This window comes from Marmota monax, unplaced genomic scaffold, assembly GCF_021218885.2.
Source record: "Marmota monax isolate L192 unplaced genomic scaffold, Marmota_monax_Labrador192_F-V1.1 WCK01_AAM20220418_F8-fsc00007, whole genome shotgun sequence".
Lineage (NCBI taxonomy): Eukaryota > Metazoa > Chordata > Mammalia > Rodentia > Sciuridae > Marmota > Marmota monax.
Genome location: NW_026692781.1, coordinates 16,198,716 through 16,217,727, shown reverse-complemented (window position 1 = coordinate 16,217,727; position 19,012 = coordinate 16,198,716). Strand labels below are relative to the sequence as shown.

At 32.5% G+C, this 19,012-nt stretch overlaps 1 protein-coding gene across 4 annotated transcripts in view; it reads left to right on the top strand.

Annotated features, from left to right (window-relative positions):
* Window positions 1-12,597: 12,597 nt before the first annotated feature.
* Pde1a (phosphodiesterase 1A) overlaps window positions 12,598-19,012 on the top strand; it is a 366,193-nt gene continuing 359,778 nt past the window's right edge. Inside the window, exons 1-2 of one of the 4 annotated variants that reach the window (XM_058580302.1) lie at window positions 12,598-12,794; window positions 13,507-13,617. In XM_058580302.1, the coding sequence (XP_058436285.1) occupies window positions 13,517-13,617 (101 nt within the window). In that variant the 5' untranslated portion in view covers window positions 12,598-12,794; window positions 13,507-13,516. Of the gene's footprint in view, window positions 12,795-13,107; window positions 13,280-13,316; window positions 13,618-19,012 lie in introns of those variants that run through there. The other 3 variants (XM_046447395.2, XM_058580301.1, XM_046447396.2) reach the window with 3 other exon arrangements.

Genomic DNA, 19,012 nt, shown 5'->3' with positions numbered 1-19,012 from the left:
TAACATATCAGATGTTTACATGTAATACAATTTATTTATCAATTTAAAGAGCAGTATAATTTATGTAGAATGTTATGTATCTTCATGCATTTCCAGTAATTTGTTTTACCCAAATTTATTTGGAAAAATCTACTTGGAAGCAGTTCAAAAAATTTTGGCATTTTCTGTAATGCTAATTTGGGGCCAGGTGTCGTGGCGCATGCCTATAATCCCAGCAGCTTGGGAGGCAAGGCAGGAGGATTGAGAGTTCAAAGCCAGCCTCAGCAATTTAAGAAGGTGCTAAGCAACTCAGTGAGATCCTGTCTTTAATAAAATACAAAATAGGGCTGGGGATGTGGATCAGTGTTGAGTGCCCCCGAGTTCAATTTGTATCCCCCCAAAATAAAAAAAAAAGTAATTTGGCCTTAAAGCACATAAACAGATATATCTGTCAAATAAGTGGGCAAATGAATCTATTTTTTTTTGTTAAATTTAGCATAGTTTTAAAAATATTGCAGAGTATATAATATATTTTGGAATATTTAAAGTTGGATTTTTTACCTTAAATTATTTACTTTCCTGAAAATATGTATGTTTAGCTGTTATAAAATGATAAACTAATTTGAAAATGCAATACCTGATTTAAAAATAATCTAATAAAAATATATTTTAACAATATAATTATAATATATTAAAAACATAATTACATAAAATGATTAAACTAAGTTAGTGAAGGTATTTTCAGCAAACATTTCTAAATTCCAGACACAAAACTTCTAAATTGTTCTTAATTTTGGTGCTTTGGATTTGGAATTGGTAGGCTTATTAGTTGGAAAGGGAGTTAGTTATCCAGTTATAGCCTTGAGTCAGTCATTTCATGCTTAATTTATATAAAACTTCATTTATTATAATTAATCTGAGATTATTAAACTTAATTAATATTTTCCTTTCTAACATGTGCAGGTAATTAAGTCAGGACCATATTTGTCTGTAAGCATTCATGACTAAATAACACAACACATTCATATTTTCTTCTATGTTCAAACCATTATCAGTTAAATTAGTTTAAGTATGAACAATTATAGACCTAATGGCAAGACTGGAATGGTTTTAAAAATAATTTACATTTATAACAATTTTTCACAAACATTATTAAAGGTTGAGCCTCACAAGCACATTCTAAGGTTGGCACGCAACTTTTCTCATTACTTCAGCATCTTACCAATAGCTTCTGTTTGCTGAATATTTCCTTCAACCAAGAACCATGGCAACCAGGTTACAAGTATACCTCTCTGAATCATAATGGCCACTCAGTGTGGTAAATTCTGTGATCAGTATTAAATTTAAGCAGTTTCTCCAAAGTTATTGAGATAGTCAGTGGTGAGACTGGGAATAGAACCAATCTAATCTTCACCTTTTTGCATTTTTTATTTATGGGTGAAAAAACTGAAGCACAGATCCCTAGCGAGAAGTGGAGCCCAAATCTGAACTCAGTTACTCTGAATCCAAATCCAGCACTGATTCTATATAACTACCATAGTGTGCCAAATAATTTTAAAGTCTTCTGGCTCTAATTTTTCCATGTAAATCATGTGAGATTAGCAATGACTTTCAAGAGGTCTAGACTAGAAGTTATTAAATATATTTTGAACTATATATATCCTCTTAGACGTAAGTACATTTTATTAGCAGTAGTTTCCAATATTATAGTCAAGTAATCTCCTTCCTTCTCTTCTCTTTCCCTCGTTTCCTTCTTGCATTCCATCCTTCCTTCCTTCCTTACTCCTTCCTTCCTCTCTCCTTCTCTTTCTCCCTCACTCCCTCCTTTCCTTTCCCTGTCTTTTTTTCCTCCCTCCCTCCCTCCCTCCCTTCCTTCCTTCCTTCCTTCCATCTTCTCTCACTCAATGATAACTGCTGCAGTTATATTTGATGTTTTAGCTAATAGCCAAGGGGAAAGCAGTTGGATTTTCTTGTATGGAATAAAAATGAACATAGAGTTAGGTATTGAGTACTTGGTATTTCAGGGAAATTGGGGTGAGAGGGAGGTCCTGTGGAAATAAATTAACATCTTTAAAGTATTGCACATGTATTGTCATGTATTGTCAATTTAAATTTACAAGAACAAAGTAAATAAGTATATAATATTTATGCACATTGTATTTATTAAAACTTCTTAGATGGATGAAACTTCTTATACCAATCTTTGACAAGCTGTGTATATGTGAAAAAAAACCCTAAAACTTATGAGTCAAGAACACATAAAATTATTTCTAAATATGAAAAGTATGACTTTACTTAAATTGAAAAGAATCATTTTTATTTTAAAAATATAGAGTTTGATTAGCAGACACTATTTATTTTAAGAAGAATACATTGTGGCTAATTTAATAATTTGGCAAGATTGTGAAGTGGGAGAGATTAGTACCTTACAAAATGATCTCCCTTCTCTGTCTCCCTGTCTCCCTCTTTATGTGCCACATCGCTCATGCCCTCTTTGACTCACTGGCTTCTTTCAAAAATTAATTTGATGTCAATAATTTATGCCTTTGTGAAACTTTAGGTAAATTTCTTATTTTTCTAAGAGTTATTTGCATTTTAATATTTTTCGGTGATTCTCTAATAAACAACTTTCTCCTCAACAGAATTTTAGGCATTATCAAGCAAGAGGGGACATATTGAAGAAAGGGAAATGAAATCTTGAGCATAGCTGAGTGACCTTTTACTCCACATTTGCATAACATGAACCATGAGACCAACAAATCATTTGTAGGTATTTTTGCAAGTGCTTATGGGAAAGGGAGGGAGTAGGGGAATAGCAAGGATGGTGGAAGGAGACGGTCATCATTATAAAAAAATACATGTATAAAGATGTGAATTTGATGTCAACATACCTTATATACAAACAGAGATATGACAGATTGTGTTATAAAGGTGTATTAAGAATTGTAATGCAAAAAAGAGAGCTCATGTATAATGGCCTAATTTGGTGTGAACATACTTTATATGCAGAGTTATGAAAAATTGTGCTGTGAATGGATAATTATGAATGTAATGCATTCCACTATTGTCATGTATGTAATAAATAAATAAATTAAATTAAATCCTAAAAAAAAGAATACTTTCACTGTCACTGAATGACCATTGTTAAGAAGCTGTAGTTGGGATATTCATGATAAACTATATGATAGTTCGGCATGGTGTAGTCTACTGTAGTCTACCATGTGTTCAATGGTAACACAACTTTTTTTTTTCCCCTGGCCAAATGAATACTATTAGTATGAACCATGATGTATGTAACAAAAGAAATTATAGATTTTTCTAACAAACAAAGGTCAAATATTCTCACAGGTAACTTGTAAGTTAGGATGGGAATGTTATTTGCTTTTATTTTGTTGCTTTGAAAACGAGAAGAGTTAGATTCAAAAATGTTTCTTTTGGGGTTGAAATTCTCAGAACTTTGGTATGTGACTCCTGTACTGCCTGTGAAAGCTCACTGTTAAATCTGGGGACTCAAAATAAAACAAATGAAAGCCTGCTCTTTGGCCTGGAAGCTTGGTTGGAACACAAAGAAAATCTTGAAATTTCCAAGTATTTGTGATGGCACCAGAGCCTCCTTTGCTTCTGTGTGATTTATATTTTATAGAATTTAAGTTTGATTCAGATAACTTAGGGATTCACTCTAAATAAAACATACTATTTTTGTGAGACTTATCTGTATTTGGTGATCTTGCAAATGAGATCCTTTAAACATGGTTAGGATGCTCTAGCCATTGTTAATACTGTAGATTGATTTTGACATAATTCATGGTGTGAAATTGAGTTCCTGAAGGGTAGAGACATGAATGTTGGGTGTAGCCATAACTCCTTACTGTTATAGGCTCAACTCTTAGCTTATATGGTAATGTTTGATTATGTCGAATAAGTACTTTTGCCACTTACCACCTAGTGTTCCAAAATATGATATTGTTTATATTTGATTCAACTAGTTTTAACAAGTGCTGTTAATAGAGGAGCACTAGTCTTCAAATACTTAAAGAGAATAATTAGGTTTAAAATGTTTGTTCATGTTGTTGAAGCTGGTCTCTTCTCTAGGGTCTACTAAGATAAATTTGATAACTTTTGATATAAAAGCACAACACCTGGAAAAAGCCAAGGAACTGAAGACTTTTTAAAATATTTTTTGAAGTAGATAAAAACATAGGGTCCAATTTTTAAAAAAAGTAAAAATATCAGAGTAAAATAAAATTTCAAATTATCTGAATTAATAGTGCATGCTGATATCTTTTCATATATTATACCTTACTCCTTACAATGATTATGGAAGATAAGGTTGTTAATGCAGTTAATTAAAAAATGTTGGTGGAACACTATTATCCAAACACTGTTCTAGGTGCTGTGAATATATCAGCAAGCAAGACAAATGTAGTTCCTATTTTCTTGGAGCTCACACTTGAGAAGGAGTAACACATCACCATACCAACCACCAGCTATGTAAACACAGGGCAACGTGATTGGAAGGGCTACTTGATGTGGTCTGGTATTTCAGTTTGAATGGACAGACCAAGGATTCTGGTTACAGCATATATTTGAAGATAAAGGAGACAGGTGTTGTGAGAGAAAACAGTAGTTGCCATGGATGTTAAAACAATAGGGGGGAAAAAAAGACCAGTGTGGCTGGAGTAAAATCATTGAGAAGAATAGCAGGGGGAGAAGTTATCCAGAAAGATGTTTTTGAAGTATAAACTATTTCTTGGCTATTATGAATAATTCTGCCATAAAAATGTGTGTGTCTTTATGTAGACATATGTTTTTATTTTTCTTGGATAGATAACTATGAAGTTTTCCGTTTGCAAAACTGGTCTACTCAGGAAAATATTCCAACCATTAAGAACATCTGGAGCATTAAATTAATTTCTTATTTTTGTTTACCTTTTTATAACCATGGCTTTTTTGTTCAGATTAAAAAACAATTCTAATTAAATTACTTATCAATACAAATATAAGCATATTACCTGTATATTCATATCCCATTTAAGAAGTGAATGAAATACTTTCAAAACAGCTGAAGTACCTAATGTGCCTCGCCTCAATAGCTTCCTCTTCCTTTCCAGAGGTTATCCTTATATAGAGTTTGGTGTTGTCATTCCTTAAACTTTTACTAAGTACATATTCGTTTCTTATTTAGTAAATAAGAAATGAATATGTACTTATATAATAAATAATAAATAAACATTACTATAGTATCTAAATACTTAGCAGGGTTTCATTTTTGCTCAATGTTACTTTCTTGAGATTTATTCATGTGTATAATTTTCATTTTTAATGGTAGGTCATATATGTCATTGTCATATAATATCCTCTTTTATGACTATGTCAACATTTATTCATTTTTCAGGTAATGGGAAGTTAAGAAGGGTTTTGTTTCTCCCTTGTGGGAAAAAACACCACTATACGTATTCTGTGTTAAGTTTCATTTTTATATGCAGGAAAATATTTTGGAGTATGTGTATGTGTTTTTAGATTTTGGTAAATTGCTTACTAATGCTCACAACAAGAAGAAATAAAGTTACTTTTGCTCCACCTTTTTACCAGTTCTGTAATTTCTAGTTTTTTTTCCCTCAAAATTATTGGGTATGCAAGACTTTTGAAGAAGAACTAGTACCCAGTACTAATGCTCTTCAAATTCTCATATAAAATAGAAAGGTGAGGGACCCTTCCAAATTCATTCTACAAAGTTGGTATTACCTTGCTACCAAAACCTAATAAGTGTACAATGAAAAGAGAAAACCATAGGCCAGTGTCCTTGATGAACACAGAGACAAAAATCCCTAATGAAATACTTTCTAACCCCACTCAACATATCATTAAAACACTCAGGCACCTTTGGGAAAATGGAAAGCATTTTCTCTAAAACCAGGAACAAATCAAGGACATCAACTCCTACCACTCTTATTTCGTATAGTACTGGAAACTTCATTTAGAGCAATGAAACAAGAGAAATAAAAGGGACATAAATAAGAAAGAAGTAAAATTATCCTATTTGCAGGTAATATGATCCTATCCTTTGAAGACCCTAAAAATTCTAACAGAAGACTTTGAGATCTGATAAACCAATTCAATAAAATAGCAAGTTTCAAAATCATTATATAGAAAATTAGTAGATTTTCCATATATCAACAATGAGCTCAATTGAAAATGAAATCATGGAAGCAATCCCATTTATAAGAACCTCAAACAAACAAACAAAACTTAGGGTAAACCTAACCAAGGAAGCAAACAAACACCCCCCTACCCTCTGCAAAGAATATTACAAGCATGGAAGAAGACCCTAGAAGAAGGAAATATATTTCATGCTCATAGATTGATCAAAATAATATTGTCAAAATGGCCATATTACTGAAAGCAATCTACACATTCAACTCAATCCCACCAAAATATCAATGACATTCTTCACAGGACTAGAAAAAAAAATTCATATGGAAGAAGAAAAAAATCCCAAAGCATAGCAATATTAGTAAAAAGAACAATACTGGAAGCATCACAATTCCTTATTTCAAAATATACTACAGAGTCATTGTAACAAAAAAACAGCATGATATTGGCATATATATATACATGCCAGTGCAACAGTGCAAAGAATAGAGGACCCAGGTATACCACTTGGTATACCACTTGGTATACACCTGAAGAAATAAAAATCAGGATATGATAGAGATACCTTACACATGTCTATTATGGAATTATTCAAAATAGCCAAATCATGGAATCAGCTTAGACATCCATCAATGGATGAATGAATAAAGAAATTGTTGTATATATACACAAAGGAGTATCATTCAGCTATAAAGAACAAAATCATGTCACTTGCAGAAAAATGGGTGAAACTGACCAGATTCAAAAAGACACGTACAACTTTTTTTTTCTTGTGCGGAATTTAGGGGGAAGAAAAAGATGATATGAAAGTAGAAGGAGGACCATTAACAAAGGGAAGAAGAACAGGGGGATGAGGGATAACAGAAGGTAATAGGGAGGTGGGTGAAATTGAAGTACAATGTATGCATATACGAAAATGTCACAAGAAACACATTGTTTTGTACAGTTAATGTGCTAATAGTTATAATTTTTAAAAAAGAGAAGAAAAAAGTTATTTAGTATGGAAGGATATTTTTAGGTATCTGTAGTCACTTAAAAATTTCCCTGAATACTAGTAATCATGAACACCTTCTATTATGCATATTTTTCGTTTTTACTTTTGCCTTAGTGACTTTATTTTTCATATTTTATCTATGTTTTTGCTAAATTGCTTGTGTTTATGTTACATATTTCTAGGAGTTATTTTAAATATGAAACCTTTATAGATTATGTAATATGCATTGCAAATAATTTTCTGAATCCTATAATTGGTGATGTTAGCAACTCCCTGGAGTAAATGATAGACTTGTTTTACTATCTAGTGTAATAAAGATAACATTTCCCTCTGGAGCAAAGATCTGGCATGCTTGCAGCTCATTATACAGATCATGGTTTCCTAAGTTCAAGATTTCTCTCCTAAAGCACATAGCCCATTGTATGTTTGTTATTGACTGTCTTGTCTTGTGGGAATTGGGACTCAAAGACACTGTACAAAAATGTTGATACTTGACTGCTGCTTTGTTGCAAGTAGTAAGTATGGTTCTTTACCTCCCAAAGGTGCCTTCTACTAGTATTCAGGAAAATGCAGAAAGCTAATGGGATAGCTTATAAGAACAGAACAATCTCAGAACCTTCACAGGTCTTTATTACTTATTATATCTATTAATGAGACATTAATTTTATTGATTTTTTGAATCAATTTTTTTATTTCAGTGATTATCTTTAAAAGGATGTGTGTTTTGTTGTTACCAGGCAGAATGTAATATTAATGTCAATTAGTTCAATTCTATTCATAGTGTTGTTCAGATCTTTTATATCCTTACTAGTTTTATCTATACGTGTTCTATAAATTATAAAATGAATACCACCAAATATCTGACTGAACTGTGAATTTGTCTACTTTAGCTTGTAGTTGTATTATTTTTGCTTCATGTATCTTAAAGCTCTATTTTTATATGCATAAAATATTTATGATTTTTATATCCTCTTACTGAATCAAAATTTCTCATAATTAGAACATATTCTTTTTCCTTTGAATATTTTTTGCTTTATAATCTTACATTTTCTGATATTACTATCATGATTTCATTTAATTAGTGTTATTGTGGTATATTTTCCCCAACCCTTTGACTTTAAATCCACTTGTGTCTTTATATTGGATGTACATTTCTTATAGATAACCACGTAGTTGAGTCATGTTTGCTCATCTAAGCTGTCAATCTCTGTCTTTTAATTGATGTGTTTAGATAATTAACATTTAATATAACTACTAATATGTTATGGCATAAGACTATCATGTTAATTTGTGCTTTATATGTTTTCTTTCAGTATTTTGTTTCTTTGTTTTCTTTTTTCTACCTTCCCATGGGTTATTCGAACATTTTTTGAGAATTCCATTTTTAGTGTATATTCTTGAATAGTTTTTTAAGTAGTTGCTTTAGATATCATATTAACTATACATAACTTATCATGATCTGCTGATTTTTCATCATTTTCGTAGTTTGAGTGAAACACAGCAATCTTAGCCTTATTTATATCCCTTTACTCTCTCCTATTTACAATAGTCTTATATATTTCTTTATAGACACTTAGAACCATATTGGACAATATTATAATTTTTTGCTTCATTTTCAAACTCAAGAGGATAAGAAAAGCCATGATATTTATTCATATTTTTGCTTACTGTGCTTTTCCTGAGATTTCAATTTTCCATTATTGCTTACTTTCTGTTTGGAAAATTTCTTCTAGCATTCTTTTAAAGTAGATATTCTGGTGATAAATTCTTGTATTTTTTCTTTTTTATCTTAATTCACCTTTACTCTTTTTGTGGTGGTGGTAGTACTAGATAGAACTCAGGGCTTCCAGCTTGCTCTACCACTGAGACACACCAGCTTCACTCTTGAAGGGTATTTTCACTGAATATAGTTTCCTGGATTGACAGCCTGTCACTTGCCCCTGTCCTCTACCATTTCTGAAGAGAAATCCATTGTTGTTTTTGTTGGTTTCTCCACTGTAGGTAAAATTTTGTTTCTCTTTCATTGATTTTAAGATTGTCTTAAGCTTTCAGAATAGTGGCTACCATAGGTCATCTTTGTTGGCATTTCTTTGTTTACTCTGAGATGAATGTCTCTTGCCACATTTGGGAAGATTTCATTCAGTATTTCTTTGAGCTCTCTCTGCTTTCTATCTGGGTTCCCATTTCCTGCACTCCTGGTCTGGAAACTCTCTCAAAGATAGTAGGGGTAATTATACGGTTTACTTTATTTGTTTCTCATTATTAAAAAAAAAATTTTTAGATGTTGATGAACCTTTATTTTATTCATTTATTTATATGTGGTGCTGAGAATTGAACCCAGTGCCTCACACATGCTAAGCAAGCACTCTACCACTGAGCCACAACCCCAACCCATGTTTCCTATCTTTTAAGGATAATGTCCTTTGTTGTCTGATGTCAAATGGTTTAAAAACAATTAGTTCTGTCTGCTTTTTGGTTATTTCAGGTGATCACTGTTATCGTCCAGGGGCAGTAGTCTAGATTTATTCTTACTAAGAGTTTATAATGTGCTTTGCTTCTTGAAACTGAATTTTCTTCTTTTCCACAAATTCTGGAATATTCTTAATTATTGACAAAGATTAATTTCTCTGGAAATTTTTTCAACTATTTAAATAATATGCTTTTATCAATAACATAATATTTCTAGTCTGTTAAGATTCTTGATGGATTTACTTCACTTTTTCTTGGGCCATCTTTTTGATCCCTTGTGATTTCTTGTTCTAATTTGAACTGATTTCTTCTTAGTTCTTCACTGAAATTTTGTTTTTAATTTCTTCTGGTAGGCCATATTTCTTATTTTAATCACTAATTGCTTTTTCTATTATTAAGATATAATAACTCATGAAAGTATTTTAAGGGTATGTGAGTTGATACGCTTTCTAAATCTGATGCTTTTGAATATGTCCTCATTGATCTTTTTCATTCAGCGATGGTTTATAGGGAATGGAATTATAGGCTTAATATTCTTTATTTCACCATTCATTACATAATGCCATGTAAAGCCTGTACTAGTAAGGCCAGTGTAGCCTTACTCTGAGACCAATGAAGTTAGTATCATAAACACTTAGAACAATCTCACTTACACATAAGGATGCAATTCCTAAACAAACAACAGCAACAACAATAGCATTGCATAAAAAATGATTAAGGTTTATAACATGTTATCTGGGAAATGGTTCATTATCAAAAAATCTATTGAATAAATAATTACATTAAAATGTAAAGGAGAAAAATCATGAAATAATATCACTAATCATTAAAACAATTATAAAGCAACCTGTGCCAGATACTGTTTAATATTCATTATATACATTCACTTATTTACTACAACAACCTGTGAGGAAGATGAGGTTATTATGCTGATTTTATACATAAAGAAACAGACATAGAATAGTAACTTGCTTAATTATTAATAGCAAATTGCTCACCCAATTCTTTCAGTGAAAGAACTGGGATTCAAACACAGGTAGTGTGGTTCCATACTGTATGCTGTTCTCTGTATATCTCAGCATTGGTAGATATTAACATCATTCTACAGATTTTTGTCACCATTTCCAATTAATCATTAGGTAAACAGGAATGAAGGAACCCATTGTAACAGAATATAGAGTTAAAGCAAAGGGATGGAAAACAGCAGAAATAAGAGACATAATTAATTTTTACTATTTATTCAGGATGATTTTCTAAACTTTTCTTTCCTACTCCAGAATGCTTTATTTTGAGACATATATTTTTATTTCTGACAATCCATTCTTGTTTTGTTTATCTTTTTCATGTCAGATTCTTTTGGGGGGATTTAACTTTGTGAATGCAACATCTCACATTTTTTTTTAAAGTTGTACATGATTCCATGAGTTCTATTATTTTTTTTTCAATGTGATTTATTTTATATTTGTTATTATCACATTTTGTAGACATTAATTATAAACTAGAAAAGAAAAAATGCTTTGAATTCTCTACATTTACTGAAGTAACTTTTTGATATCCCGAGGCTGAAGATTGTCTTGGTAAAGGATTTAAATAATAAGCAGTTCTGTTTAGTATTTGTCAGATTTTTGTTTTATGAAACATTTAATGAAGTAATCAAGGCTTTTTTTTTATAGAAAGTGACTCAATTATTATACCCACAGGTCTTGAATATCAATATACAGTAGAAGTGACAGTAAAGAAAGTAAAAACAAAGGGTAAATGAGTTGTAATGGTGGGGTTAGATTTGCCGAACATACTTGAGTAGAGTGGGCCTCATTCTTTACCTTGTAATATTATTGGTAGGCCGGCCTGTGAAAGGGCTTGAAATTTCATGGCATATTTAGAAAATCATTTTGTGGGCTGAAAAGGATTATGGTTTCAAGGACTTTGGTATCTTAGCTATATGATAATATAGAAGGCTTGCTTTTTATGCAGATTTTTGGCTAATGATTTGTCTTAGAGAGTAGAATTCAGATGTTTGTTAACTGTCTCAATAAAGAAAAATCAGGTAAGAGCTTATTAAATGAATGAAGCTAGGATTATAAATGAAGGCACAGTGAAGGTAAAATTGGTAGTTTCAGAGCAAAGATGAAGTTATTTCTGACAATTCTGTTAAATGCTCATAGAAGTGAGGTTTTGCCTGTATAAAGCTGTCTACTAGCTAATGACATTAATTCGGATTGAGTTCTGGAAGCATCTTTTTTGAGAAAAGAAAACTGAAGGTCCCTTGCTTTACTCTCCTCTAATTTTTAAATGAGAAGGCATTTGCTATAATATTTTCAAAGGTATTCTGACTATTAGATGCCATTAATGTCATTTGAATGAACAAAAAATTTTATATTGGAAAACTCCCGATAATAAAATAATATCGCCTACTTTAATGGGCTGGTTTTATATCTGGAGAATGTCTCTGTTTCTCAGTTTCCTCAACTGTTAAATGTGAATATTACTTACCTTAGGCCATTTTTGTAAGAATTAAAAAGGTAATGCATGTTACCTTTTTAATTCTTACAAAATTACTCAGAACAGTATGTGTTATAGAAATACCCAATAAATAATGAATATAATTACGTATCTATGATCTTTGAACGCCTGTACCACAAATCTCAAGTTTACAAGCAAGTTTTCTTGCAGGGAGGAATAAAACTATATTCATTCTCCAACGAACAAGAGGTAGGAGATTTATGTACATTTTTCTCAGCAGCTTACAGATAGCAATAGCTATTGTGAAGCTCATACTCAAGGTCTGTGCTTGTTTCAAAGAAAGCTCGCCATGTGTTGGGAGCTTGGCAGACAACTCAGTTCTGATTCCTTTTATGTCCACTTGCTCTCATTTGTCTTCTAAAATTCACAAGCAGTACAGCATCAATTTCTCTCCTAATCCTCTGTCTTATACACACACACATGCAGGCACTCATATACATGCACATAAACACACCACTCCCTTTTCCTTTAACACACACTCACTCACACACACCCATACACATATCACTCTCTTTTCCTTTAACACACACACACACTAACACACACACATTCACACTCATTTCGTTTTATTTATTTTCTAATTCCCAAAGGATTCACAGAGCAGGCTGTGTGCAGCAGCCGTGTTTTCCCCTGGTTAAATTGGCAGTTACCTACTGTGTGGAGTTGCTAGGAGAAGGTGAATAGCGTGATTACAGCATCAGTTGATGTACATATTCTCTCAATAACAACCTGTGGAGCTCTGTGATCTGCTTTTGTATGGCTCTGTGTGCTATTTTTTCTTTGTTGTCCTTAATATTTGTTGCATTTATTGTTTGAGCATGATATATTTCTAACTGTCGGTTCCAGATCAATTAAAAGACAAAAACCTTGGCATTTAAGCAGGCACTTTTTTCTCAGGGTGGTGCTGCTGGTACTGGTTCCTACCATCTGTTTTCTTATTACATCCTGCCCTCCTTCCGCTGGTAGAGAGGAATTCAGCTTCTTCTGGAGTGCGAAAGTCATTCACGTTTCTTTCGTGCATAATAGAGCTCGTAAACTGTAGGAATTCTGATGTGCTTCAGTGCACAGAACAGGAACAGATGAGCTGCTTGTGGGGAGAGCTTGAGCACTAGTCGGTCAGTAGTACAGTAGCAGCTCACATGTGCGGATTGTTCCTGTGAGGTCAGAGCATCTGTTTATTCTGCTGTCTGCTTGAGGGGGGTGATGTGGTGAGCTGTGGATATGCCTGTCAAAGTCAATAGCAAATCTGGCAGAGGCTTCCCAAAGCTTTGTACCTCCGCACTTTCGTGATACCTAAGAGATGCTACTGTATAACTGCTTGAGATTTGTAGTGGACTGAGGAATGCTTGTTCTAGCTGCTGAAACTGACTGTAACTGTATTGCCCTAGGAGCATCATCATGGGATCTACTGCTACAGAAATTGAAGAATTGGAAAACACCACTTATAAGTATCTCATAGGAGAACAGACTGAAAAAATGTGGCAACGCCTGAAAGGAATGTGAGTAAGCTCTTCGCTTGTTTCTGTATTATTTCCCCCACAACAGATTTGACCATTAATATGACTAATTGTGGGTGCTATCTGCCTTTGTGAATGTAATAGTGATTCCTTTGGAAAGATTTTCTCTTGAATTCTAAACTCGGTGCATCTCAGCTAACAACTTGTTGAGAGCAGGATAGACTTTTGCACCTGCACTAAATTTTGTGTAAAGTAAGGTAACTCCCAGATAAGTCCTTTCACTGTCAAACTACATGGCTTCTTTTATGCTTTTTGCATGTGCTGTTTAAATATGTGGCTTAGGTTTGCAAACTAGTAACTAGGAAAGCTGCTTGCCAGGCACTTGCTAAAATAAAATTTCCTTCAGGTAAGTAGACAGAGAAATAAGACTGGTAATTAGGTTTTGAAAAAACAAGGTCAGGATTAATATGATAAAAATAATTTTACCCGTTGTGCTCATCCTTTATGCCTTAAATAATAATATTTCTATGAGAAAAAAATGTTTATATGGTCAAAATGTTAGCAGTATACCAAACTTATTAGAGTATTGGCTGTAAATTAACCTCTTTGCTTCTTCTGACAGTAAAGAATAGCCCACAGTATATAAAAGCCCTTAATAAAATGGGTTAAGAGTTTTACATTTATGTTAAATATGAAATGTAATGACCTGAGTCAAACTTTAATTGTAGTGCTATCATCTTGGTATTTACATCTTTAAGTTTTTTCAGTTGTGTATGCTAACTCCTGTTTAGTATTTTTGTACAGCATTATGTTTGTATGCTTTTTAAAAATAATGTCACAATTCAAAAATCAGATCTAATACTTGGATAAAAATGTGAAATATGAATATTTAAAGTCTACTGAAACAGCATAATATCTTTGCATATCCCAAAGGAAAATAGATTATTTTCTGTATTAACAGCTAAAGGAATACACACCATGTGAAGATGTCTGTCTTTAAAGATTTGTGTCTTTAATGCTATGTTTACATACTATTTTACAAAATGCATAAATTTGTTGTCACTATTTTCATATATACTTTTTGAAAAACAAAAATTATATCAAACTTTAGAAGAAAACATACTTTCCACTTTTCTCCATTTGAATATTGTTTCTAAATTTAAATAATGCTCTCTGTATTTTCTTGCTACTTCAAGTAATACATGGCATTACAATGCTTGAGTATAAGAGCACACTAATAATGCAAACAACAAAGAATAACTTTTAAAAAAGGAAGCCATCTTCACAGCATTTGAATGAACTAATCTGTTTGTAAGAACTACTGAAGATATAGATGATACAGTTTTTCAGTGTGGTGATTCTCTAGAGAAACAAGAAATCCCATTGAAGCAAATAACAGCTCACAAAATTAATTAGCATAGATGCAAATTAAACATTACCAGTCATCCGATGATTTGTGTTCTAACCTAATGAGTGGATGAACATCTGCACTGAAAAAGCTCTATCTCAGATTAGAACATGTTTTAGATTTTTTTTTTTTCATTATCAGGGCAGGATATTTTGTTTGTATTTGTTCTGCTTTTCTGTAGTTACCTGAAGGGTATGAAGCTGTATGGTGGTAAATTTATGTATAGCCTATAAGAAATTTAAAAAGCGATTTTGTTTTGACCTAACACTTTAGAGCAAAGTTATCTTTCACTTATCAATTGATCTCAAAGGTGAACCTGTCATTTTGTTTCAGAAGAGGCTGACAGAGTCATTCAACAGCAGCCCTTCTGGAATTGATAGTGGAGTACATCAACATATGCATAGGCTAATTTACTTTGGGGCTGTGTCTAGATAGAGCTAGTAAATGACCATTAACTTTTTTTTCTCCAGTCTTTATTATTGAACTAAGTGAAATGACTGCTTTTATATTAAAGAAGGGAGAAATTTGCATTCTGGTACTATTTAACTTGTACTTTGACTTAAGACATTTTCAGTATTTCAGGTTAGGTATGTCAAAACAAGAAGCTCTAAATCTAAAATCTGCATTACTAATGACTACCAAATTGTTTAATTATGGTCTTTTGTGTAATCTGCATTCAAAGCAGTGATGTGAGGGACTCCCTATTCCATTGCTGAAATGCCTTGCCTATTTAAAATGCAATATTGACTTAAACATAATTTTAGCTCATATAAATTGCTAGTCCTAAAATTCTACTTTTAAATATCAACAGTTAAAATCATATTACTCTTGAAAGCTATCAACAATTGTGCAATAATTTTTCTTATTTTTTCTAAAATAGACCCAATGATGGACTTTACACATTTGTTTGGAAAATGAGATTTTTAGTCTTTTACTACATCTTTGTTACATCTTTTACTACATCTATCTTTATAGATACATTCACTTATTTCAGCAAGAGTATTCTGTTTTTAACTGAGCTTACAATATGTGCATTTTGAGACTAAATAAAAATAGAAATGGAAATAAGATTTTTTTTTCAATTATACCTGAAGTATGGAAAACATGACTACTACAGGAAACTCTTTAGAGAAAATCTTTCACAAGGATTGTCATGTAACATTTTAGACTTTCTTTTGAGTCCATGAAAATAATTTTAAAATTTTGTGACATGTAGGAAACATTGTTAAACTAAATTAAATATCAATTCTTCTTTATCATTTAGTTGATTAAATTCCTTCTAAATCTCCTCATACAATATTTGAGCCATTATATAAAATGATGTTCCATTCCTTTGGGGAACAAAGGTGAAAGTTTCCTACTCTCATTCTGATAAAGACTTCTATGCTTTATTCTATTAATTTTCTTTTTATAGGTGCAACTTTTTTTTCTTTTGCTATCTTCAATCCATCTGCTACCACTAATTTGTCACTCAGTATGACAGTTTGGATTCTACACTATGACTCATCATCCATGATGGGGGAAATATTAGCAAATAACTATGACATCAGGTCCTTCACAAAGTATACTTTAAAAAATCATATACTTGACCATAAGTTATCTATGGTATAGGGACTGAAAAATGCTTCCTACATCTCATGCTATCTCAACATTGGATGAAATTTCTTATTCAGAGTTTCTTGGGACTCTGCAACCCTTTTTATATGCTAAGGAAAGTAAACTATTGCTTGTCTTTGCAAAGATTGTTAATTTACTAATTCCCATGTGGAAAGTCAGCTTGAAAATTTTATTCAATTTTTATGGTGGTGAGGGTTGAACTGAGGGCCTTGTGCTCTCTAAACCAGCATTCTACCACTGCACTACCTCCCCTACCCCTATTTGATGATTTTATATTCTTTTATTCATGTGTAGTGTTTTTTTTTTTTAATTTTATGAACGATGCCTTTTTGTGTCATGGTACTGTTTATTTTTTTCTTCTTTCAACATACAAAAGCTTAATAATTGTAGATTTAAAATTTGATCATATTTAATAACACTAGTACTGCTTTTTTTCCAGTCAGTATCACTGTTCTAGGAATTTAATCTGAGACAGTATTTCCAGAAAACTTGATCAAGTAGAAATTTCAGTGAAAATTACTTGAAGTTGTAGGAACAACTAAATCAAAGACATTCAACAGAAGATAGGAAACTTTGAGCTGCTCAAAAGCATAATCTCTATACAAAAATGTAACATTTACTACTTCATAGTACTTGTTGTCAGTTCCTTCAGTTTTTTTTTTAAAGAACTAGAACCTGTTGAAATTTAATTTAGGAATCAACTTACTATCTGATTTTTAATTTTACATGTGTAGATGCATACCACCTTGTCTCTCCTCTCCTGAAGAATGCCCAGATGTTAGCATCTGGAATTGTGAATTCCGCAGTTGAACAGCATTAAGTGGCCTTTCTTTTTCCTTATTCTCTCTTTGATTGGTGGTAAACATGATCATTAATAAAGAAGGATAAAATGTAGCAAAGCAGAAAGTTAAGGAGAAAGAAAGAACAGTATAATAGCTTTTCAATTTCAATATTGTTAAAGAGCACAGTATGCTGTAAAGTTCTCAGATGTAGTTACCTAGACCCTCATTACCAAGAATATGTAAGCACAAACACTTATTTAGAATAAAAATTGGCAAACATGTAAATGACACAAGGTAAAAGCACCGTATTCCCCAACGAACTAGAATCAAATTTTAGGATGAAGCAGCATTATAGATAATAAGCAAACTTTATACTTTTAATTCTTCTGCTTAAAATTCTTAAAGGCTTCTATTGCCCTAACTTCACAGTTTAGCATCCTTTACAAGATCTCTGTACCCGTTCAAGCTTTGGAGTCTCCTCATCTCCTCTCATGCCTTGCTTTTGTGGCCCCCTCCCAACCAGTATCCAGGTTTACCCATAGAAATGCTCTATGCCATCTTTGCTCATTTTATTTACATTTCTTTTCCTCTCTTAGTCAAGGTTACGCCTGCTCCCATGAGGCTTTTGAGTATGTTGTGTGTTGTTGTGACTTTAAGGTGTTTCTGCATTTAGTGGGCAGTAGGGGTAAGGCAGGACAAATGTCCTGGTAAAGGCTCAGGACATGCCTTTATCAGGAAGAGCTGTCCTACTTAAATGTCAACAAGGGACCCTATTAAGAAATGCTCAAAATTTTCTGCTTGAATTTCATATGCAAAGAAAATCTTCCCTGACTCCTCATTTCCTGTATTTGGCTCATAAAATAACCCAAACTTCTCTTTTTTAATAAAATCTACCTTTCCTACTGGACCACAGATTCTGAATGCAAGAGCCAACTTCCCCTCCCTGTGTTTGGTCTTAGATCTTCACCACTGAGCACAGTACTTGGCACATAGCTGATAATGTCACAAATATTTTAAGTCAATCGATCAATACTGCAAATCAATAAAATTTCTGAATCTTATATTGATGCTAACTAGAAAATTAGAAAGTGAACCAGGCTGCCAAATTGGGGCCTAAAGCTCCAATTGGAGAATTGGAGATAGATTCACAACTAGAATAGGGATGAAGAAGATGGAAGAGAGTAATGTTTGCTTATTATCTACCAGTTGTCATCACTATGAAGATATAAAATATTTGTATTCTTATTTAAACCTGTCAATTATCTTAAGACTAAGTATCCTAATTAAGTTACCCAGGTAGCAACTGATGAAACTTGGACTTGAATATAGATCTGTCTAGCTCTAAAGCTCTTACTCATCTTGCTTTCAAAACAAAAAGAGGGCTAGGGTTGTGGCTCTGTGGCAGAGCACTTGCCCTGCACATGTGAGGCACTGGGTTCGATCCTCAGCACCATGTAAAAATTAAAAAAATGAAATAAAGATATTGTGTTCATGTTTAGCTAAAAAAATATTTAAAAATCACAACAAAAAGAGATGACATTTTCAGAATGATTACCCAGAAAGATCACCAGAAAAGAATTTAGAATGGTACTTCTAAAATGGAGTTCATGGGCCCTGTAGAATACGTAGA